Source organism: Equus quagga, chromosome 13 (assembly GCF_021613505.1).
Source record: "Equus quagga isolate Etosha38 chromosome 13, UCLA_HA_Equagga_1.0, whole genome shotgun sequence".
Taxonomy (NCBI): Eukaryota; Metazoa; Chordata; class Mammalia; order Perissodactyla; family Equidae; genus Equus; species Equus quagga.
The window spans coordinates 50,614,125-50,637,890 of NC_060279.1; the positions used below are offsets into that span (position 1 = coordinate 50,614,125).

Sequence of the window (23,766 nt, forward strand, 5' to 3'; positions counted from 1 at the left end):
GCAGCCCTGTCCCTTGAGGGCCCTTCCATTGTACAGTGTTATTAATTCTGCTAACTTTCAGACTTCATTGCTGACAACAGGCCTCTTGGCTTTCGCAGCCTATTACATTAAATTTCCCATCAAACCATGTCAGCTTCTGAGGTCACAGATTTCGAGAGAAGCTTTAGATATTTTGCCATCTGACTTCACGGGCAGGTGTTTTCTAAATTGCTTTTAGGTTTGTTTTTCCAGTGTCAGAAATCAGATTGAACCTATTTAAAAAAACTCAAGCAGTGAGTGCTCATCAGGATAAGAACAAAGCGGAGTTTGAGGCACGCCTGAACTGGCGCGCACGCGTGTGTGTGTGTGTGTGTGTGTGTGTGCACGCCCGCACACATGCACTTGTGTTTCAGTTGACCTTTCAAAAGGAAAGCAGAGCCTTCCAACTTGACTTCATCCCTGACCCCACCTGGTGAGTAGAGTGTCTTGTTGACTATCTGTTTTTCTAACACGGATTGAAGCCCCACAGTACAGTGCGTCCGCCCTGGTGAACGGAGCTCTGCTCCACTGACCCTGAATTTGGAGGAATCTGTGAAACTGTTGAGCGGCTTTAGAAAGCCGCTCTGGGCAGGCCAGTGAAAGGATTGTGGACCTGGTTTAGGACTAGCACATGTCTTCCTGTGGGATCCTCGAGCAAATTCCTCGTGGCAATAAAAATTCAGTGTTTCCCCTGATGCGTTAATTTTAGCATGCTGTTGTGGGATTAAAATAAAGGAAAAGCAGAAACCTTCTTTCCAAGTAACATGGCCACAGGCACCACATTGCTGTCAAAATTACATTTTGAAGGAAGCCTGTGGAGGAAAATGGAACTGGGACTCCATTTAAAAACAGAAAAGAAATGAGATGTTATTTTTGAAGCAGTCAACTCACGAAAATGATTACGAATCATTTGGCAAACGCGACACATCCTTGAAATTCTTATTTATTATTAGTTCCAGTTAATATTTCTGCTCTAAAAATGACAACATTCGAATCTGGGTTTGCTGTTGCAGTTCAGATTTATAAGCTTGGCAGTTAGCAGCCTTTTGGTTCCTTAACTGTGTATTTGTATGTGTGCTCGGGAGAGTGACAGGCCTGGGCAGCTGAAGAGAAGGGAGGACCCACTCTCTGGCTTCCTCGGCGATGGTGTTAAACACTCCTACAAACAGGTGACAGGAGCTTGGGCACCTTGCAGGAAGCAGTGCAGTGAACGCCAGCCCTGCCCCTTTTTTCTTTATAATTTTTAGAGCCCACACAAGCTGCTCTCCCTGAACCCATCATTAGCTAGCCCTCCCTGCAGGAGGAGGCGCCGAACCAGGCTAGGGCCTGAGAACGATGAGCGCGAGGCGAGGCAGTGTCACTGTGCTTCCCCTGCTAGCAGCCATAAGGAGAAAGAATCATTTGTGGCACTCTGGGGACAGTTTTGTCACCCTGACAGTAATGCTGTTATGCGCTGGCTTGACACACAGGATGAATCCATAAAGACAGATAAGTAACTGTGAAAGTGGCTGGGGATCAGGCTGAGTGCCACCACTCACCTGCAGTGACAAATAGATAGTCATGAAGGATTGGAAATCCTGCCCAACACGGAGATCTGTCAGCAAAGAGATGGACTGCAACCCGGGTGACACAGGCAGTGGAGGAAGGCGGCGTGTGCACGTGCGCCCCTGCGGGTGTGCGGGGCGTGCGACAAGGTTAACTTCAGAGCCTTGTTTCCGAGGGGTTAGGATTTTCTGAGAGGGGTGTGTGTTGGTGCGGGTGGGAGAGAGGATTTCGACACTGTATTTTTCTTTGTGAAATGGAACTGTGGCTGTTGTGTCTTTTTATTGGTAAGTTCAGGCATATCTGTTTGAGATATTGTGTTTAGTTCCCATTTTCCCTGGGATTTTTTTCATACCAATAGGGGTCCCCATCTGCAAATCAAATGAATCCAAGTTTTGATAGTTAGCAAAATATTACTGCTAAGCTGCTGATGTCTGCGGCACCAGGCGAGGGGCGGGCGGAAGCCGGGAGCCCCACGTTTAACTTTCATGCTGGAAAGGTTTGTTATTTCTGGTTGGGAATCTGCTTTTCTTCAGCGAAAGAAATTCTGAGGGAGTCGTTTGAGAAAACAGGCTCTGTGCCGGAGCTTTTATTTCCCAGTTGGGCTTGAGATCCAAACAGCACGGGGTTGTACAGTTTTGGAAAGCCACTGTTGTTATTTGGAAGATGCCAGCTTTGATTTAATTATTCTTGAGGTCGTGAATGCCTGGCTGTGCCCGTAATCTTCCTGGAAAGTTATGAAATAGATTTGAGGTGAAAAATAAGCATAGATGAAAAGAGGAAAGCCTCCTTGGGTCAGTATCAGGCTTTGGGACAGAAGCCTAAAGATTTTGTGCAGCTGTTCAGAGCTCTTGTCTCTCTTTTACCTAGAAGGACTATTTCAACACCAAGGATAAGGATGTGCCTGTATTGGGGAACCAAAGGTTTCAGACAGAGTGAAACCTGTGTCTTACGTGCAGTTTAGCGGGACGTGGACCGGTGTGCAAGGGTCCGTTTTCTCTAACAGTGGTCAGGATTGCCAGCATCAATAAAACAGCTACATGCAGCCTACCGAGAATCATCTATCAACTCCTCATTCTGACAGTTTGTAACGTAATAATTTTTTAAAAAAAGGAATTACAGTAATAAGCTTTTTTCCTCCCCAAATGAGTCCTCTTGCCCTGTTCCTTTGCTGTCATTTTGTCATAAGTGGAAATGTACTTGATCTATCTGAACTATACTCAACCTGCTAATTTTACTTGCAGGAGCTTAACAGAGGGTACATGTTTCTGGAACTCTCTTCCTCAGCAGTGGTTACACGTAGCTTAAATACTACGGATGCTGCTGTCCCCCTGCTTCTGCTGTGCCCACTTCTACTTGAGTGCTATGTATTTAGACATTTGTTCTCCTGTCCAGGCAAGCCCTTGCAGCCAGATATTTCTTTAGAAAACCCTGGGGCCTATTTGTTGGTTTTAAGGTTCTTTATTTTAGTTGATAATTTTTGGAGGCTAAGAATGTTTTAAAGCAATTCGGCTGTAATGAAAACTTTTTTTTTTTTGACCCTAGGTGCTTAGTTTGACATGTTCTGACCCCATCATTCGAACCATGATTTAAATTCTGAATTTCCAGAAGCCTTATTAAAGATGTCAATTTGTGCACCAGAATGGTAAATGTTCCTGTGAACTTTGACTCTGAAAGGAAACTCCATTTTAAAAGAATAAAAGATTTTCCTGATAAATATGTTCCTCATTTTGGCCTAATACCTTCAGTCTGAATGCTAGAGTGGGGAGGGCCAGCCCACTGCCTGACCCCACTTGCTCCCTCACTCTGTGATCTGGTGCTGGTTTACAACCCACAGCATTAGATTTTTATTTTGCCAAGATCGCTTTTGTAATGGGATATAAATCTCCCGGTGCAGCGCTGATTAAAGGGGCCTGTACGTGAATAAAGAAGAAGGTGAGTCACTTGCCATCACGGGCCACAGGTAAGCATGCCAGATCCCGGGGCTCAGTGGACTGAAGGGAGCTCTGGGGCTCTCTTTATTAACTTGGGAGCCCAGGTCACGCTACTTCTCGGGGCCTTCACGTGAAATGTGAGCCAGGCCTTTGCCCAGGTACAGATTTCCTCACCTGGATTGCACAGATTCTCCTGGAAGTTGTCCAGCTCCTACTCACCGAGGCTCATTGAACGGCCACTGTCATTAGGGCACTGAAGGCAAGGGACAGTGAAGCCAGGGATGGGCTGAGTTATGCTAACACTTGTCACCGTTACTCTATTGTCCTTGGCTGCCTCTATGCCACTTTTCCGTGTCTATGCCAACTTCGTGAGCAGGACACTGAATACCATTTGTCAATAGAATTTGTCAGTAAAAAAGTGTCAAATGATGCTGATTGCCTCCATTTTAGCTCTAAACCCAGCTTCTCAATGAGAGTGCTTTGGGAGAGAAATTTCTTCTGGAGAGTTTCATTTACTTTGTCCCTGGCTCTCTCTGTCTTCACCAAGTCAAACTGTTCACAGAGAAACTGAGCCACCTTTAGTCCTTTCCCGGGAATGGAAAAATCATTTTGGTAATAAGGTACAATTTTTACAAGTTAATGTGCCCAGCCCGTTTTGCATCGTGCCCGTCAACCCTCAGCATTACCTCAGCCCCCTCACAATCCTCCATACCAGCCTCCTTTGGGCTGAGTGACTGTAAGGGACTTTGGTGTATTTGGAACCCCAGCGACCAGCATCTCCTTTGGACACTATCAGGAGGAGACCTGGTTCAAGGAACCTACAGGATAACACTCTTCAGAGTTGACTTACCACTTTTGCACACGTGATTTCTCTTGGTCCTCGTAACGTAGTGTAGTGAATAACGCAGATATCATTGGCCCTTTTTCACAGTGGGGAGACTGGGGGATGGAGAGGTCTCACCACTAAGTGCTGGGCTGGAATTCACCATAGCATTTTTGCTGTCCCAAGAGACTTTTGTGGGCACTGTTTCCCTGAGTCCTTACAGTAGTCCATTTAATAGATATGACAGGTGATGATGTCCTTCTTTGCAAATGCAGAGGCTGAAGTTTAGGGAGTCTGACTGGCTCTCTTGGGGACATGGCAGCTGACAAGTGACACAGCTGGGAACGTATCCCAGACCCTGCGACTTTAGACCAACACCCTTTCCATTACACCAGGATTAACTCCACAATCAAGAAAATCTCAAGAACAAAGCTACTCTTAAGTCTCTGTATAGCTTCACCCTTAATATGATTCCAAATTCCCATGTCAATCAAGCTGCAGTTTCCCTGGGGGAGATCTCATGAGGGGAAGGTCTCCTCTGGCTGGCTGCTCAGACCGAGCCAGGGAGGGCTGAGCAGAGGGCCCCACACCTAGGGCATGCTCACCAAGTGCTTGGCCTTGGAGATGCTGACGATCTGGACCTCCATTCTGGCAATGCTTGCCTTTTGCTGACTCATGCCCTGAGTATTTGCAGAGTGTACGGGCTGTAACACAAAGATAGAGTGGATGTATTAAAGAAGGGTGTCAGGTGTTGCTAAGGACCAGCAGGAAAGGTGTCCGTGTCAGCGGGGACAGAGAGCAAAAGCAAGCTTCGCTCCCGGCAGACGCTGAAGGCAGGAGACTGCACTGCGGAAGCCTCCCATCCCTGGAGCCCTTGCGTGGATCACAGGGAAGCTGCTCCCTCAGTGTGCTGCATTTGCAAAGGTCAGGCGTTAATTACATGCACAGTTAAATGGAAATACTGTAGCGAGGTCACACTCATATTTCTTTGGCCTTCATTAATGTTATTGCTCTGTCACTTTCTCTCTCCTTGGGTTTGTAAATGAAAGTTCCTTTAGTACATTTAAAAGGATTATTTATTTTTAATTGTTTTACCTCTGGACAAAGAGGTAACTTTTTTTTTTTTGAGTAGTTAAAAAAAAATTTGCCTATGCATTTCTGGCTAATTTATTTCAAACCCTGTGCTTTTTATAGTCTTATCTACTAATGCTTTTGATTAAAACACAAGCAGAAACCAGCCAACATGAACAGGTTGAATGCCACATCTGTGCAGAAGATAGCAGCTCACTTATTTATGGCTCAAAGAAATGGAGCCTAAATTAAGCTAGCTATTGCTGGAGAGTGGATAAGCGGCCATTATGAATTATCCTTAATTATAGCGATTTCCTAAACTAATAAACCTGCTAAATCTTTATTGCAAAGGTTAGTTTACGCAGCGCATATAAAATCCGCATGTGCTCCGCATCAGCCACCAGCTGTCTGACAGTGTGTTGCTATTTCAGTGAGTGTTCACATAAATTTTATGTTGGTTATATTAACAGTCAGTCCATATCACTACCCACAGATGCCAGTAGACATAAAAATTGCTCTCTAGTGAGCCTAAATATCCCTAGAAGCTAGTTGTGTCTAATGTTCCATGTAGTATTTGTACGTGAAAGCTCCAGATTGGAGGGTTATTTACAGATGAATATTTCAATCCAGTTAGTTCATATAGGCCTACTTAGCGTTCTTTGCTGGTTTATTTGTATGCTAAATAATTCACCAAAGGTTCCTGTTTACTTTCTATAGCAGTTTCTATGAAATGCAAACAAGGGAGCCAACTTTAGGTGTTCAAAGGGCTAAGCAGCTGTGTTTAAATGCAGGTCAGAGCAGCAGGCGCAGTCTCGCCGCCGGGCTGTCACTCAGTTTTACACATTCTTCTTTTTGTTTTTTTTTCCTTCCTCCTCCAGATATAACTGGAGCTTGCTGCTTTCACAGGAATTTTTGGCTGGGCTCTCTCTATTCTAAATTTATCTTTTTCAATACCTGCTATATACCACCTTCAGCTTGCACAATTAGCCACTCAACACCAGCAGCAAAGAGCAAAAAGCACATCCTTGGCTTTGAGAAGCTTCCCCACAGTCCTCTGGGCTGACAGGAACAGGTCAATCCTCTCCTATTGAATGCCCTTGTTTTCTTCCCCTTTTTTCTTTTTCTTTTTCTTTCTTTTCTCCTTCCTGATTTTTTCTGGTGCATTTCCAAATCTCGACATTTGAAAAGACAGCCAATAAGGACCTTTCTATTTTCCTGGAAAGCCCTGAGTCAGCCTGACCTCTCTCACCCTGAAGGACAGGGGAGCAGAGTCCAGCTCTAAATGACATAGCCTGTAGTGGCCCTCAGAACATATGTGCACCTGGGGGGGAGGAGCGTTGTTTACTAGTAAGGTGACAGTTAACCTGGCCCTATTGTTCACATGTCCCCATGGCTCAGTTTGTATGTGAAAAATAGCTATCTGCTCCCACATTTTGCAAATGTTTATGATCCTAAACACTTGCCCCTAAAGAGATTGGAAAATAGCCTCCTTCATTTTCAGCCAGGCACTGCCAAGATCATGAGAGAGTTCAATAGCAGTGCTAACTTTTTATTTAATAATATTGATTTTATCATTTTTACTACTTACAGTGGGGATTGGTTGGCTGATAGTTATTTGACCTCCTTTTGTGCGTGGCGGTGGAGTGCTTCGTTAAAGCTATTGACATGTCTCTCTCTTCCCCCACTCCTCGTACAGCAGCCCATCTCGGCAAATAATATTGAGATGCAGTAACTGTTCTCTGATATTGATTTCAGATTGTGTTCATCACACCCTTCCCGGGGCCAGGCACAGAGCAGCAGCCCAGTTCTGTAAACCCTTGACTGCTGCAGGCTAAAGTATCATTTCCATCTTCCAAGCAAGAGGCTCAACCATGTATGTTTCAAAAAAAAATTAGGAAAATGAAAGTGTTTTTTGATCTTGATTTTTTTAATGCATACATAATTAAACTGATGTCTTCAGTTTTATGTTGGGCTTTTTCTATAATTTTTTTTTTAAGGAATACTAAAAGATCCATGGGTCCCTGAGCTGGTAGAGGAACTCCAATTACGTCTTAAGCTTCTGGGGTTTGGAGTTCGGCGCACACAGCCAGACCCAGCCCTCTTTGACCTTCAGTTCTTGACCGCCTGGGGCTGTCCTTACCACCCGGGCCTGAAAGGAAGTTCCGTGTTTTGCCTCCATGGAGTCAGTTGAGATGGCAGCACGTTTAATAGAACCAGGGGTCAGCCGGCCTGATCTGGTGATTGCAATCACTCTGTCCATAGGAAGGATAGGACTCGTGGGCTGGGTGGGTTTGCATATTCACTGAGAAAAATGCCAAACACTGAGCAAATGATACTAGAAATCATGAGTTTTATAGACCAAAAAAAGGCAGTAGAGAATCTGCACCAAGAGTGATTATTTCTGGGTGGTGGAGTTGAAGGTTATTTGTATTTTCTTCTTTGGGCATTTCTACATTTTCTAAATTTTCTTTTGTAATTAGAGAAAGAACCCTCCTAAGAAGAGTTACTTTAGAAAATGGAAAGGTTAGTAGAAGGATTGGAACTCCAGAAGATTCCTGTCCACCACAGTGAATGCATTTGCCAGGGCTGGAATTGACCCACTGGCTGTGCTAATCGCTGCTCCGAGGGGGCAGGGCAGGCATCACTCCTATTGCCGTGCACCTGCCAGTTTTTATTTTGAGAATCCGGTGGGGATTGCACTAGCCTTTGCCACTGAAGCGTAAGTGCAAAATGACTAGGAAGAGGGCTGTGGAGTCGGACAGGCCCGGGTTTGATTCTTGGTCCTTTCTCCTGCCAGCTGTGACTTTGAGCAAGTTACTTCACTTTCTCTGCACCTCGATCTCCTCGTCTCAAGATGGCTCACTGAGACGCTTCACTGAGGTGGTGTGTGTAAGCTCTTAATGTAATGCCTGGTATCTAGTAAGCAATCAATAAATGGTAATTGGCATCAGTATAGCAATTTCTTCATCAAACCGGAGCCATAACAGGAATTAGTATACTCATGGTCCTTATAATGGTGGGGTCTTTTTCCTCCTTGAGCCCAACTGGGACTCAATTGAGATCTATCCAGTGTCTAATACATATCAGATTTTCCACGACAAACCTGATTTCATATTCTTTGATTAAAGGCAATTCATTTTTAAACTTATATCTAAATGAAATTTTGTTTATATATTTTTGTGGGGATTTTTAAACAAATAAGTGTTTGTATCAGGAAAAACAGTTACAGGTCTTTATTCGTGGTTGTGAAAATATGATCACCATGCGGACAGTTCTTTAGCACAGAATGTACCCTCCCAGACACACGTGCATGTGCACACGACACAGACTTCCTTTCTAAAGCAGGAATTATTCCAGAGAAATGCTAGGAAATGTAGCAGGAACCCGTGGAATATCATCTCATTTTTGTCACAGAGTCAGTCCTGCTCTTCCCAAGCGTTTTCCATCTGTGTGGTGCGAAGCTCTTTCTGATAGCGTGGACGGCAGAGGATTCTGCCCTGCAGGCGGCCATCTTCAGGGCCGAAAGCAGAGTAGAAAAAGCAGCTCAATTAGAGACTTTACACAGTTGCTGGAAGTGGCTTAATGAGAGACAGCAAACATTTTGCAGGCTACTGAACTTCTGAAATGTGACAATCCAAGCAAATGAAATCATGGTACCTTTCATTGTAGTTTAATTGGACTCAGACTTGGCTGAAAGCTGTATTCCAGGAGATAGACAGCGATCGTGCAACAACTAATTCAGCCCACACAACACACCTTACAACTGTCCACACTCCACACTGTTCTCAGGACTGACTCTCTTGGTCGAGAGAGAGATAGCGCTGCAGTGAATAAAAGCCAAGATTATAAGGCAGACCAAATATTGGCATGGTGAATGGCATACCTGTCACCCCCAGTTATGCACTTGAAATAACTCAGCCTCATGGCAGCCAGAACAGGCCAATTTATTTTAAAGAGGCAAAAAGAAGTGAAACAAACTTAGGCCCTCTCTTCTGCCTGTTAGTGTGTCAAGATATCAGTGTCAAGGAGTCCTCGTAACAGAAGGATGAGGATGAGTTGAGCATAAACACTAACAAGAGAAGAACTAAGCACGGGCCTCCTGTTGAGTGGAGCTAAATGGGAATCCCAGTCAAGTAACCCAAAAAGCAGAAAATTACCATAGCTGTCAGGAATGGGACCCAGATCCTGTCAAGCGATGGTAAAGGGGATGGAAGCTACAGGAGGGAAAGGTAACGTTCTGAGAGTGAATGATGTTAAGAAGCCCATCGTTTTAGGATGTGCGCGTCTGGAGTTAGGGGGCCCTTGGAAAGTGCAGAAGGGTATGTATCTCGGCTTTCTTGCTTTGTTCATGTATCATTTGAGTTCTCTGGGTTGAAACTGATTATGTAATCTCAGCTGTTTCTGGTCTAACCATGCCACCTGACCGCTTGAGTCCATGTTTACAGTTATTATGGCTTTCGGTTTAGCCAGTAAGGCTAGGAGAGTGGACAAATTGGGTGCCTGCATGAAACAGGCCATCCTGGACATTGATTTTTGAAGGTTCATTAGATAAATGCTGACATCACAGATTGATGTCTCTTTAAACCAGTACCTAGCACAGGACCGTCGAGGGAATCAAAATATTGATGTAACATGTTTGAGCAGAAGGCCCACTGGAGAATTCCCCTGCCTAAATGGGATCCATCAATTTAGGCTTTCTTTAATTATTCTAATTCTGTGCATCACATCCAAAGGGGAGTATGACTGCAGAACTGGGTTTTCTGGGGAATGCTGCCACACTTTAGGGGCAAAGGAAGGCCAGACGGGGTGCGCACATCTATTTTTCATTGTTGTTTTGAGCAGCTGTTTAGTAATTAAAATTTTTGATCATAGCCTAATTTTCCCATACAGGGTGGCCATGGAATTGACAAGGGACTGATTAATGGGCCGACCCTGGGGCCAGGAGGCTGCTGGGTTGTTCTCTTGCGGAAGGCATGCCGGCAAAATAAAGTTGATGGTTTTGCTTGGGTTTAACCCTTCACCTTGGCACTATCAATAGATTGAAGACATCATTTGTATCTGCAAGTGTTTCTTTAATTAAGACCTTCTAAAAATCTTTCCTATTGATTCATTCCATTATCCTATTGATTAACTGCAGTGGATCATGTACTTGGTCTTCAGTGGAAGGCAACCGTCTCGGCCGTCTGTCATGACTACAGATGCAGACCACAGGCAGCTAGCATCCAGCGCCCAGGACTGGCAGGAATGTCTTGCGTTCTAATGAGGCATCGGCGGTGGCTCGGTGGGGCTCACTGAACACCACCGAGAAAGCCAGTTGCCTCCTGCTGGAAGGGTGGCCAAGCATAAAGCATTCCTTCCAGTTATTTATACTGCAGCTGCTTAGTGAGCAGTATGGGGCTACTGGCAGGCTTGAGCGGGGGAAGGGGCAGAAGGATTCTACTCTGCATCTGAATTTGGAAATCTTGAGCGTTGAAATAAAAGCAAACTCAGAAATCTAGATGCAAAGCTTGGTTCAGAGACAGGCTGTTCATCTTCCTTTGCCCAGGCTGTCGCTTTGGGCCCTCTCTCTATGTTAATCAGTCTCCTCGCCAGACTGGCTACAGGTGCTGCAATGGGCTTCCTGTCTTAGAGGAGCTCCTCGCTGCCTAGTTCAGAAAGGAGAGCTGCCCACTTTTTTACCTTCTGCCACTGCACGTGGATCCAAATCATCCCCAAGTATTAAAAATTAAGAACCTGTGGCTAAACTAGTTCTTAACTTTGTGTTTTGAAATGTTCTTTAATACTGACAGTCACAAAGAATTATTGTAGCTGGAATTTAAGGAGAAAAGGACTTTATGAGGCTGGAGTTTGATATTCTGGGATATGTAAAATCAAATGAGATAAAGCCCTCAGCACACAGTAGGTGATCATTCAATGCATCGCTCATTGTTGGCCTGTCAGAAACTCACTTTTCTTCCTCTCATACATGTCCTCTTGCATCCCCCATGCATTCTCTGCTCCCCATTCTTCAAATACACCAGAGCCGATGGCCTTCTCAAGGGTCAGGATGTGTTTCTTCCCAGATGGAATCCAGCGGCAAAGAAAAAATGCCAGAGCAGAGATGCTGGACAGGAGGCAGATTCGCGTAGAGAATACGATGTCTCTCTGCCCTGACTCTTCAGTAAGCGGATTAATTAATGTTCTCTCTCGGAGTGAGAAATCCTAAGACTTTAAAACGTCTCACCTAAGCAAGGTCACAAAGGTCTTCATCCTCACACCAGGCTGGGGTTTTCAGTAATGTGTGTGGTCTCCGAGTTTGTGCCCAGTGGCTTTTGTAGTCCTTGAGAAGGGAGTCAGAAAGTCCCTCGGTGCGAGTTTTGGGGCCGAGAAGGTGGGAGTGGGGAGAGCTGATGGTTGCTGGGAGGGACACTCCTTTCAACGCTGAGTATTTAAAATGAGAGTTTCCCCCACTTAGAGAATTTTAAAATCAAAACTGAGCACAAATGCAGGGCTGAGTGTTGTTTCTCCTGTGAGCTGGTATTAACAGCCAATTGTTTGTGCCAAACCAAATACTCAGTTTCCCTTGGCACCAAACGTCATGTTTTGGGTGTCCTACATTCTATCCAGAATTGTATAATGTATGGTGAGCAAACTGTTTTCCCAGGCCTGGGGCCTCACCATTCTGACTGCCAGCTCCACCCTTGTAAACTCTTTAAATGCCTCTTTCCACATCTATAAAATTGGTCATTGTGAAGACACCCCGTACTCTTCTCCAAAAAAATAAGAAGAAACATTTAAATTTAACTGTGCTTTCCATAAAGTAAATTATTTAGAAAATACGCTAGGAAACGTTTGTAAGGCTCAATATTTCTGTTTGCTTTTTCAATGAGCATGTTTTAAATTAACATGCAATCTGTGCTAATTAAAATCATTTTGTGAAAATTCAGAGAAGTATAAAACAGAAGAGACGTCTCCTGTAATACCACCATCTTGAGATTACCACTGTGAATAACATTTTGGAACTTGCTGCCTTTCAAAACTTACTGTATCATGAGCAGTTTTTCATACCTTTAAATATCCCCTGGGAACATGATTGTTAATAGAAACTAGAATTCCCTTGTATGAATATGTCATGTTTATTTAATTTTTCTCCTGTTTTTGGGCATTTAGGTTGTTTCCTATTTTTTCCTTATTATATAAAATGCTGAGATGAATATTCTTGTCCAGAAATTTTGTATGAATCTTTATCACCTTAGGATAAATTTGTAGAAATTGAATTACTGGGTCAAAGGACACGTACATTTTTAAGGCTTCTGACACATATCGCCAAAATGTTCTTCTGAAAGGTTGAAACAATTACGTAGGCGCCCCAGTAGCCTCTTAGCATGGCTGTGTTCCTGTCCCTTTACCAGCCCTGAAAAGTGTGTGTGTGTGTAAACTGTTTCCATTTGATAGATTAGGAAAACATTATCTCCTTGATTTCATTTACATTCTTTTGATTGATGAGTTAGAAGTGTTTTCTTACATTTAAATGGCTATTTATATTTCTTCTTTCGTGAAATATTTGTCCATGTCTTTTGCCCATTTTTATTGTAATTTTTGTCTTTTTCTAATCGATTTGAAGAATTTTTTTCTTTTTAATTAAGAATTGTAGCCCCTTTTCGTAGATAGTCAGATTGGATTTTTCATGTAGATGTTGTTATATTTGGAATATCTGTTGATAATGGCAGTGTTATTAATGCACTTTTTTACTTTTAGAAAAATGGCTAGTTTGCCTCTGATAAAAAAGATATATGAAATGGAATCTGACAGAGTCAATCCAGCTCAAGTTAACTATCCCCGGACACTACCAGCATTTTATTACAGTTGTCAAAAAAAAAAACCAAACCAACACTGTTATTGTTTTGATTATTGAGATCCAGCCACAGATCAACTGAGCAATTAAAATCTCTAAATAGCATTCTCTGAATTGTCAAACAAAAGCTTAGTTCCCAACGGAAAGGACTTTTTTTAAAGAAGATAGTTTTCTCTGTAATGTCGGTGCCAGTAAATGGTTGCACTAATTGGAATATACAGAAATATTTTACCAGTTTAACAATGCATGACATCCTAATAAGATTGTGATGACAAGCTTTTCTTTTTATGAAAGGTGATGTTACTGCATGCTTCTAATATACATGGGCTCACGTGTCTTTTTATGACATTTTATAAATGAAATTTTTAGAAGAAATTCATCTGCTTTACTAAATCTTTCCGTATATGAAATTATTTTTTAAAAGCAGGACAACGGAATCTTGATTTCTGTTGTTTTTATTTAAGGACTTGGAATAATATATTTTAAGGAATCCTGGAGTTGACTAGAAAAGGATCACAAATAAATGCATATTAAACTGCTCGTCCCACATCCCACTAATCTGCACTAGAACGTGTGAAGCCAGAATCCCTGTCTTTCCCAGCTCAGGTGGCTGGCTGAGTGCAGGCTTGGGACAGTTAATGACAATCTTCCAGGACAAGCAGGACTTAACATCAATATCCCTGGCCCTGATAATCTATATACTCTGAAGGTGGTGAGCTCTGATGATTTTATGATGGCTTGTGTATATTTACAGTGTGTTTAAAATACTCTTTTTAATTATCATTTGAGTGACAAAGCTTAATCTTTCGATCTTTATCTGCACCTCCTGCTGATGTGTGTTTGTTAGGTAACTAAAAAGAGGAAATTTAGCAAAGCCAGAGCTTTACGCCAGTAATAAGACTGAGGAGTCAATAGATGATTAACCTGCCTTTCTCTTCTTCATAAGAAGAAAGGAGTCACTTTATAAAACCTTTGAAAGTGGCCCAGATTTTTCAAAGCAGCTCCTAGAAACGTATAATAGCTATCCAGAAATGGGCAATATTTGAAGTGCAGAAAGCAAGCACACATAGAAAAGAATATCAGAAAGTCATTCGAATACTGTTCTTCAAACACAGTGATATAAACCCCACCATTGAAACTGTCTATGTCTTACATAGTTCACATACACATACACACGTACATGTTAGTGTGTTTATGCATATACACACACGTGTGTGTATATATGCAGTGTATCTATGAGACACATATAAATCACCATGTGGAGTTAAGCAGTATGTGTGATTGGACACTGATATTTTGTTAGATTTTAGGGGCTATCTAAACAGGATACAATCATTCTTTAGCCTAGTATAGCTACACCTTAAAATGCTTTTTTAGTATTATTTCATTTGAAGTGAGATGAGAGGCTGGGGTTAGTATTCCTTGCTGCAAATGAGTGAAGGCACGTGTGTTAATAATGGATGCTTAGGATGTAGAATTAAATATTGAACCTCTGTCTTGATTTTCCAGAACGATGAGGCACAACGACTACCCTTTTTGAAAGCGCTTGTTTCTCATAATAGTAGGTCAAAATTTTAAGCCAAAGCAGAGGAAAACAATTTTAGTTAACTGGCCTGTGTGCTTACTGACATATGTGATTCACTGATAAAGATAATGAGCGTCATCATCACCATAGGTAAAGGAACTCCAGGCTGCCTAAGACTCCTCTCAGAGAAATCTGAAAAATCATGGATTGATTTGCAGATTTAGTGGGATATTAAAAGCTGATGCTGTGCCTGAATAAGATAAGCATTCTGGAGTAGACAGTACTGGAGAAAACCCTCATGTGACCGTGTGATTTTATTGACGTCTCAGAACTAAAGACCATAAATTCTGCTATCGGGCAATATACTGTCCTAAGAAATGGACATCATGAATGCCAAAGCCACCCTTGGGAGCCCAATAGACATATCATGGAGTCAAATAAAGCATTAAACCCCAGACTAAACCCAGCACCTGCAGAGTTATCGCCTGTTTTAGCCTTGATATTGGTAAGCTTGTCTGCCATTTGTAACTCATCCATTCCCTTGAGCAGTTTTTCTCTAGCATCACCTGTGAGTCATACTTAAGGCCAAGTATGCATCCCTAGCCACCTCCGCCACCAAGCTACTAACATCAAAATGATGCTTATCAGGTGATTGCCTCTTTGACATTTAGGCGGCAGTGGGACCGTGTGGAGTTTGTGCCAGGAGTTCAGCTAGACAGGAAAGAAGGCTTACTGAGTCCCCTCGGTCAGGCAGGCAAGTGTTCGTGTTCAGAGAAATCATCAAAGACAAAGGATGGTGAGCTGAAAAAAGCAGATAGCAAGGGCACAGGTAGGTGAGGGTTTAGTCTGGGGAGCTGAGTCAGAGGAAGAGGCAAGCAAGGTCTGGAGGCCAGAATGGTAGGCAGTTGGATCACAAATCCAGATCAGTGGATTTGGGAAGAAAACATCAAAGGCTCAGACCAAAGTCCTGGACCAAAAGGGGCCAGGAAACCGGACCAGAATGTCTTAACAATAAAAAAGCAGAAATTGAGATCAGAGATGGGAATGACATACCAAGGGTGGGGCAGTGGGAGCAGTCTGCCCCAACTCTCCTTCTCCCGCCCGTCCATGCCAGCAGTAAGGGGGTACACTGTCTGTAGAAGGTTTAAAAACAATAATAAAACTCTGCTTTCCATTATCACCATTTGCTGGCAATTCTAAACCATGTCAGAATGTCAGTGATAGAATATTCCTCTCTAAAACAATCTTTTGTTGTGTTGGTCTAATTTCTAAACAATTTATGAATTACTTCTGAAACTTATATATGTGTGTGCATATATATATATATATATATATGTGTGTGTGTGTGTGTGTGTTTATATATATGTGTGCATGGGCTTCATTTAGCATTTTTAGTAACATATCCTTTAATAAACAGTGTGTTCCACATAGACATTAATTCAGAGAATTCTCATACAGTCAGCCACTGACACACACAGACTCAACTACACTTGTTCATTTCAAGATAAGTTCATTACCAGTGGGAATTATTTGCGTTCACTTTGGGTGTAGTCTATGTCTGCAACAACTGTGGTGCCACATACTCCTGCATCTAAACAGTAGATTGAAAATAAACAGTGATAGACAGTGATTAAGACAAAGCAGTAAGAGTTGGAGTACTTCAACTCTGTCATACCATGTGACCACTTGAAGTTTTTATTTTTGTCTAAAATTTAAAGCAGTGAAATAGTTTATAAACCCGAACCACTCTGTAATATTTTTTATTTGATAAATGAAAATTTTAGCTCCCTACATAAAATATGTGACTGAACTTGAATAATATTTTTAGGTTGAAATCTATTCTTTAATTGTTAATCAATTATTTTAAACTAAAGAACAAATCAGGAAAATTATTATGACTGGTTCTCATATGATTGTTACTAGAATAATTTTGTCTTATAGAGGAGAGAGGTGTAAAAATGATGTGCGTCAGCTGTCAGCTGTGCTAAATATGTCCCTGCAGATGGGGTAGTGGTTCTGAGTGCCTAGTGAATTCTCTGCTTGCTGACATGATCAATGATGATAAGGAAATAGAAGTACAGGATAGCCAAACCAAGAATGAAGCTTGATTCTGAGTTTTATGATCTGGTATCTCCCTCCATTCTCTGGGTCTGAACTGGCCTCAAAGTGAAGCCAGGGTTGATGCCGCAGAAGGAAATCAGTAAGTAAATTTGGCTAGAGTTAGGGAATGAAAACAAGTGATGGGCAGACTAATTGTTGACGGTCACTCTAGGAAAAGCATGTAGATGCCACCCCAGTAATTGCTGAAGAGCGGGGCAACTCATGAGACTATACCGAAGCAACTCCAAGGCCCTTCTGAGCTAAAATTCAGAAAGCAAAATGGTGGAATTGTGCAAGAAGCCAGCGATGGCTAATAGCAACAGAAATGGGCTGGCTCTTTTACAGCCGAATGTACTGGAGGAGGACCTGGAAAGAGATGAATGAAGCGGGCAAGCATGGAGAGATGGGCTTTGTTTCAGGCTGGAGCGTGTGTGTCCTATCTAAAGAGGGCAGCCACTATTCAGCTCCGGCCAGTTATCACTGTGGGGGAATATTGGCCAGGATAAGCAGATCTCCCAATTTTTCAAGCAAAGCCAAAAATCTGGATCTTTGAGCAAAATCTTTGGATTTTTTTCTTTTTGTTTTTTAAGTGACGTTCACGTTTTAAAAAGAATTACAAGAGCCAATACTGTTTGGGCCAAAATAAATGTGTGTGAGCTAAATCTGGCCCCTGAGCCACCATTTTGTCACCTCTGCGCCAGAGCCTTCAGCTGTTTCTGGTGTCTCTAACTACCAACTGTAGGGTGGTTTTCATGCTTTGGAATACTGGAGAGGGCTAATAATCATGCTTATAAGAAGAGAAGAAGCATTCCTGGCTGTTAGAGACAATGATGGAATGACTGTCACAAAAACAGTCACAGCTTGCAGTCACCAACTGCCAGGGAAGATATTACACTAGTAATAATAGCTGGCATTGATTGAGCTAGTTCCTGTGTGCCAGGCTTTGTGCCCAGCACTTTACAGCGTGATCTCATTGAACGCACTCTGCAACTCTATGAAAGAGAGATTTGTATCCCCATTTACAGATAAGGAAACTTCACAAGGTTTTATAGTTTTCCCAAGTTCAGTCGCACAATCAGTTCTCCAACTTAAGCCTCTCTTGGACTTCAAAGCTCAGAGCCTCAGCCACTGAGGCTAACCTGCCAATGGTTAGGGGACTCTGTCAGCTACACCAAGAAGCCAGAGCTGGGTCGTCTTGACAATCAGTCTGAAGGACCCATCACCCAGGGCCTTGGTGGCTTTCCCAGCAACACAAAGATAACAGAACCTGGTTGATAATCATTGTTTGAACACTAAAGTTTGCCCCTCCCCTTGCCCTATTACAGAGAGTTCTCTGTAACAAACCCATGGGAAAAGGGACTGACTTTGTGCAGTTTGGCCCGAAGCACTTGCATCAGGATTCTGCTCCTGGAAGAGTGTACTTTGACTTATGCATTGCTTGCTTAATAGACCACAAAAGTCAACATCCCTCTGGAAGAACAGCTCGTGCTTAGAGGCATCACAGGCTCCAAAAGATCCTGTTGAGGCAGGATGTTGTGCAAAACCCACAAGTGGAGCAAAACCCCACGTCTCCTAATTATAACGTTAGTATTTAAGAAAGCTTCAGAGACTGCCTCTGTGCTTTATACCAAAAAAGGGCTTGGGATTTTTTTTTTCCATTTTGCTTTTAGGACCTGGAAGCGCATCAACTTTTTTTTTTTTTTTTTGACAAAAGAATGTGTCTCTTGTCCCTGGGTATGACAAGGGTACAAAGAAAGTGACGCCAACTTGTAGAGGGGAGGGAGAGAGAGTGACTGACAGAAGTTAGTGCATGTTGAAAAAAGATACAAGAACGGGCGCTAGCGATGCAGTCCCACCCCCCTTCCCAAAGGAGGCAATTAAATATTACTTCAGATAGTGTCTCACTATGTCCTCATTCCATTTTCCAGAAACACTGTGGCAGGTCCCCAATTTCTCTTGTCCTCCAGCCCAGTCTGGGGTTGGGCTTGTACAAGTGGCTGAGCCAGCCATGCAGGTATTGGCATGGCAGACACAGATATGAAATCCAATCTGACACCCAATCAGGACACATTCTTAAGTGGCCGTGTGGCCCCAGAGTACCTGATAGGCCCCCACTGGCCGCCTCTTGTGCAGAGTGAATCTAAATAAGTATCAGCCGTGTTCAGTCTATGCCAGGCCCTTGTGTCAGTAACCAAAGAGGAATCAGATTTGAACCAAAAATAACAAGCACTATAAATCATTAAATGCCCCCAAGCTCTATGGCATTGTTTGGAGATTATGGCAGGCATAGGATGATAGGAGGCATCTAATCAGAAACTCAAAATGAACATCCTCCCGGAACAGATGGGCAAACTCCATGGACTTTCCTTCCTTTGTGAGAGGAGGGGCCATTATTTAAATTTATATACAGTGAAAGCCACTGGAACCCCATCCTGATGATTAAATCTGGATGATCACAACATCCAGATGCATTAAACAGTGACCTTCTCAAATCAGACGTGAGCAGAGATGCCACATGGCCCTGGCCAAGGACACAGAGAGTTCATTCGATAGGCATTATGATGCTATGTCAGTAGAGACATAGCAAAAAGCCAGGCTGATTTCCACCAGCACCTGCATGCCCCTTCACACTGGGGGCGTGCGCTGTTCTACCCAGTTAAGCTCCACCCCCACTCTATTTATCTGAGAAATTACTTCAGTCAGATTTTTCTACCTAAATAATCATGAAGGGGCATGAGAACTGTGCGATGTCGAGTAAAGGGACCATGGCACATAGAAAATACAATTTGAACTGTTGAGTCAAGGGTGGCGTCACTCCCTCCAAGCTGCTCGGCTCCTTTCAATAAAGCTGTAGAAAGCAGACCACCTGATGTCTCAAACAGCTGGATTCCAGCTCCACTTAATCCTTGCTCCAGAGGCTGGGAACTTAGGAGCAACTTCACATGGAAACCAACATTACCACGAATACCAAAGTTTTAGGTAGGCAGCATGACCTCTAAGAATGGCCAAATTGAGTGAAACCTGGGGCTCAGGGTGGCCAGTGCAGAATTCTGCCTTTGGTTAAGTATTAGAAGATAGGAGTGTGTACTCAAAACGTCCTTACATTCACCTTTGTCTGTGCTTTAGGTCGCTCGTGCTCCATCAGTTTATCACACTCTTGGAATTTCTGGCCCCCCATAGGCTTAAGGGAGAGCCCTATCTTCACCTCAGGGTTTGCTGATCGTCTGTGATGGGAAAATTATGGTTAGATTTACAGATGTAGGACCCATATTGTTTCTCATACAGTTTTAGGAATCCTTAAAAGTCAGTTTCTCATGATAAACAAATTTTAGTTTAAAAACTTTATGAGGTGGGAGGGGTCGTTCTTTATTCCTGCATTCAGGTTCAAGAACCCCTTTTGGTTGCAACTGACAAAAGAAAACCTTTAAAAACAAACTTTATGAGGGGGAGAAACAGTTGCAGTTTGGGGGATGGGTTACTGGGTTTGCCTTCTTGGCCCTTCCCTCGAGCGGTAAGCAGAACACGTCACACACATGTGTTTTCTTAATTGTAAAAAGTAAATACTCTAAAATGTATTTTTTAAATTGTGATCATGTTACAGTGGTTTCTATGTACCATAGATTAGATTTTTATTAAGGGTTTTATTAAATAACTGGTGTTTCACCAACATCTAATTAAATCTTCTATCTAAATTGAACAGAAAATTATGGGTGAAAAGAAAGCATTTGTAGCAGACTTTATTACAGATAAGACTATTATTTGTTCATCTTAAGAATTTGAGATCAAATTTACAAGCAGCATCCTCATCAAATTTCTTTTCTGGGCTGCTGAGCCCTGGCCCCTTGAAAGCAGCCCATTATCTCCCCCCTCCTTTTTATTATAGTGTCCTGGTTGTTGGCAACACGCCCGCTGTTTAAGGTTACTTTCATTAATTAACCGAAAGTTAATTTCTTTGCAAGCAAAATCTCTGATCTCATTATGTTGTCTTTAAAGCTGAAAGCTTCAGGTTTTCTGGTCTCCTTTGATGGCACAATAAAAAGCATGCTCTTTATCTTAAGGGAAACTGTCTCCAGGGTTTAATTTAATAGTCCTTGAAATAGTTACAGCACAGCCAGGCAGAGTACAATAATATGCCCGTTTTAGAAAACCTTGGCTTTGTCATGGTTAGAGAGCCCAAGACTGGTATGGATGTGGACTGGGAGGGATCCGTGCCCAAGTTAGTTCAGCATTTTGCCTAAGTGCCATTTTCCCAGCCCCATTATATCCTATGTGAGAACAGAACAAACACCGCCACCAGTGTTCCTTCCAAAGGGTACCACTGCTCAGCCATCGTATTTGCTGGGATTTCAGAAGTTTTGGGGCGTTGACATTTTTTCTGTTTCCCTTTACTACACTTGAGAAGAAAGGAGGCAACACGGTGGTACAAAGAGTTTTGGGTTGTGGTTTGGAGCCTGGCAGCCCTGGGTTTGAATCCTAGTCTTTCCTTGGACTGGCTTGTGTCCTTGGTCAAATTCTTTAACCTCTCTCTCTAAGCATCAGTTTCCTTCTCAGTAAACTTTGCATGGCTTTATAGAGTTAAGAAAATTAAATCAGGTAACTGATCCATAGCAGGCACTTAACAAATGTTAGTCCCCTTCCCTGGAGAGTCCTGTTCTCGTCTTTACCAACTACGAATGTGTTTCTAGATTTGGGGATCACTCTGCTATTTGGGGGCTGGCCTCCAGATTGCTACACCAAGAGGAGCAGTGTAGGGAGACGTTCGGACTCCACCGAGTGTGTTTGGTGTGGATTCACTGAGTTGGGTTCTGTATTGCCCTGAATGCTCCTTTATAGACTTGGGGACATGAAAAGTGTATTCTCTTTGTCTCTCTGAGTTAGCTTCATCCCCAGTGATGAAATCTGGTTGCTTTCTGGAGCATTAAATTCAGTGAGTTGAGAGTGGCCAAAATGTCTTTTCAGAGCCACCAGGTATAGGTCACACAGAGGGGCCAGAACTCTTCAGGTGGCTCAAGTCTCAGGAGCCATCCAGATACACGGAGAAGCCATTTGTATCCCACGGAGTCCAGGGATATCGCACACACACAGCTGAGATTTGCAGAGACTTGGGGGGAGGGCTCTCTGGAGGGGGTAATGGCGTGACCCAACATGCTGCTTCAGAGGCCTGGGAGACTGGTCTGTGCCATTTGCATACGTCATCTGTACCAGTTCCTAATGAAGGATGCAATTGAGTCAACTCAAGCAGGTCAGAGTCACTTAGGCAGAAAATCCCAGGTCTTGGGAAGGGAAGTCATGCGCCTCTTGGGCCCTTGGCAGAAGTCAAAGGTCCAAGGTAATGTATTGGCAAAGATCCGGTCTGCTTTGGTGCCTTACTTACTGCTCCCCCATGCTTTTAGGCAGAAATATTGTCAATGCTATTGATTAGTTGATCTGATAATCCAGCAGGCTCCCTGATGTGTTAAGTTTCCTACTTTGGGATGACTGTAAATGTGGGCAGAGTGTACGCTCAGCTGGGGGAGTCTCGGTGGACCTTTCTTAGACGCTGCTTCTACAGTGAGATTGCTGCAGGCATGACAATTCCAATTATTCTTTTGGCTGTCACATTTAACCCTTCCCAAGACAATTTTTCCCTAGTTATCCATTTCTTCTAGCCCTACTTTTGATTTGGAAAAACACTTTGTCTACTGCATTGGGCCTCTAGGGTCTCTTGATTTATTAGCATATATTACATTTATGTGTTTAGATGTTTATTTTTTAATTTCCTTTTCTGTTGTGAATATACTCCACTCTCTACGTCTTCCCCTCCTTCACCTTCCTTCTATGGCAAAAATCATATTTGTCTTTCTCCTTGTCTTCTACCAATCTTTAAACATTCCTTCAGCCATATCCCTCATTTAACAAATACATAGCAACTTTATGAAAGGTCTGTAATTCACAATGCGTAGGTATCAAAAGAAAGGGTGACCTTAGGCCAGGGGAGGGGGGTTTTCCATAAGGAGCATAGTGATGATAAATAAGCTACCACCACATCCTTGAAGTTTGTTTGTAAGTTGTTTATTTAGCCCCTGGTCTAGAATTAGCTGGAAACTTAAATACCCTCTGATTTGTCTTTCTTTAGTTGTTAGTTGTTCACCCCACCCTCTCTCTGGCTTCAGCCTCCAAGGGTCTTCAGCCTTGTTGAAAGGACATAAAGGTACCCTTGGAAATCCCACCCCCACTTGGATAAATTATGCCTTCAGCGTCGGGGTATAAGGGGCCATTCGTTCAACAACCCAGCTTACTGTGCTTGACATCAATTACATTCTCCTCCTTGATGCAGAGAAGGCAGGGTGACTCCTTTAATCCCCTTTGCAAAATAATAATAATAACAACAATGACAATAAGGCCTCCAGGCAGAGCACGTTAAGCCTAATTCAGAGTTTTTACAAGTGGAAAACAAATCATAAATACCTGAGAAATGAGGTTCATAATGGAAGCCCCAAGAAGCCCTTTAACCTGGGCAAAATCCTATAACACAATTATATACAATTTCACACTTGACTGGAGCTTTTATTTGAGCAAAAATAACCATTTTTCTGCTTGCACTAAATGAACCACGAGATCCCTGTATCCAGCTGCAGAAAAATGTGGGGATCGCCGGTTTACCCTGCATGTAATCAGCGTGCTTGATGGCAAGGGCATTGGAGGCGCAAAAGAGTTAATCATTGGATCCTGCCCACAGCGACCACACAATTAAGGGCAAGATTAGCAGAGATGAAAAATTTATTGTGAAAATGCAATCCTAGTCTAAAAACAAAATGATTTCACTGAGCAGTTGTTCTGCTGCCATAATCCTAATGATCAACTCTATTGCACTAATAATAGGAGAAAAACTAATTGCAGCGAGGACAGGACAAATCTTTTTTAATCTGCGTTGTCATCC

General features: G+C 42.8%; 1 protein-coding gene across 3 annotated transcripts in view; it reads left to right on the forward strand.

The window, feature by feature from the left end:
• The window catches only part of FTO (FTO alpha-ketoglutarate dependent dioxygenase), a 352,285-nt gene that overhangs the window by 305,704 nt on the left and 22,815 nt on the right, over nucleotides 1-23,766 (forward strand). Inside the window, exon 9 of one of the 3 annotated variants that reach the window (XM_046682396.1) lies at nucleotides 3,106-3,219. The exons of the other annotated variants lie outside the window; for them this stretch is intronic. Within the exon in view, the coding sequence (XP_046538352.1) occupies nucleotides 3,106-3,118 (13 nt within the window). The 3' untranslated portion in view covers nucleotides 3,119-3,219. Of the gene's footprint in view, nucleotides 1-3,105; nucleotides 3,220-23,766 lie in introns of those variants that run through there. 3 annotated transcript variants of the gene reach the window in all.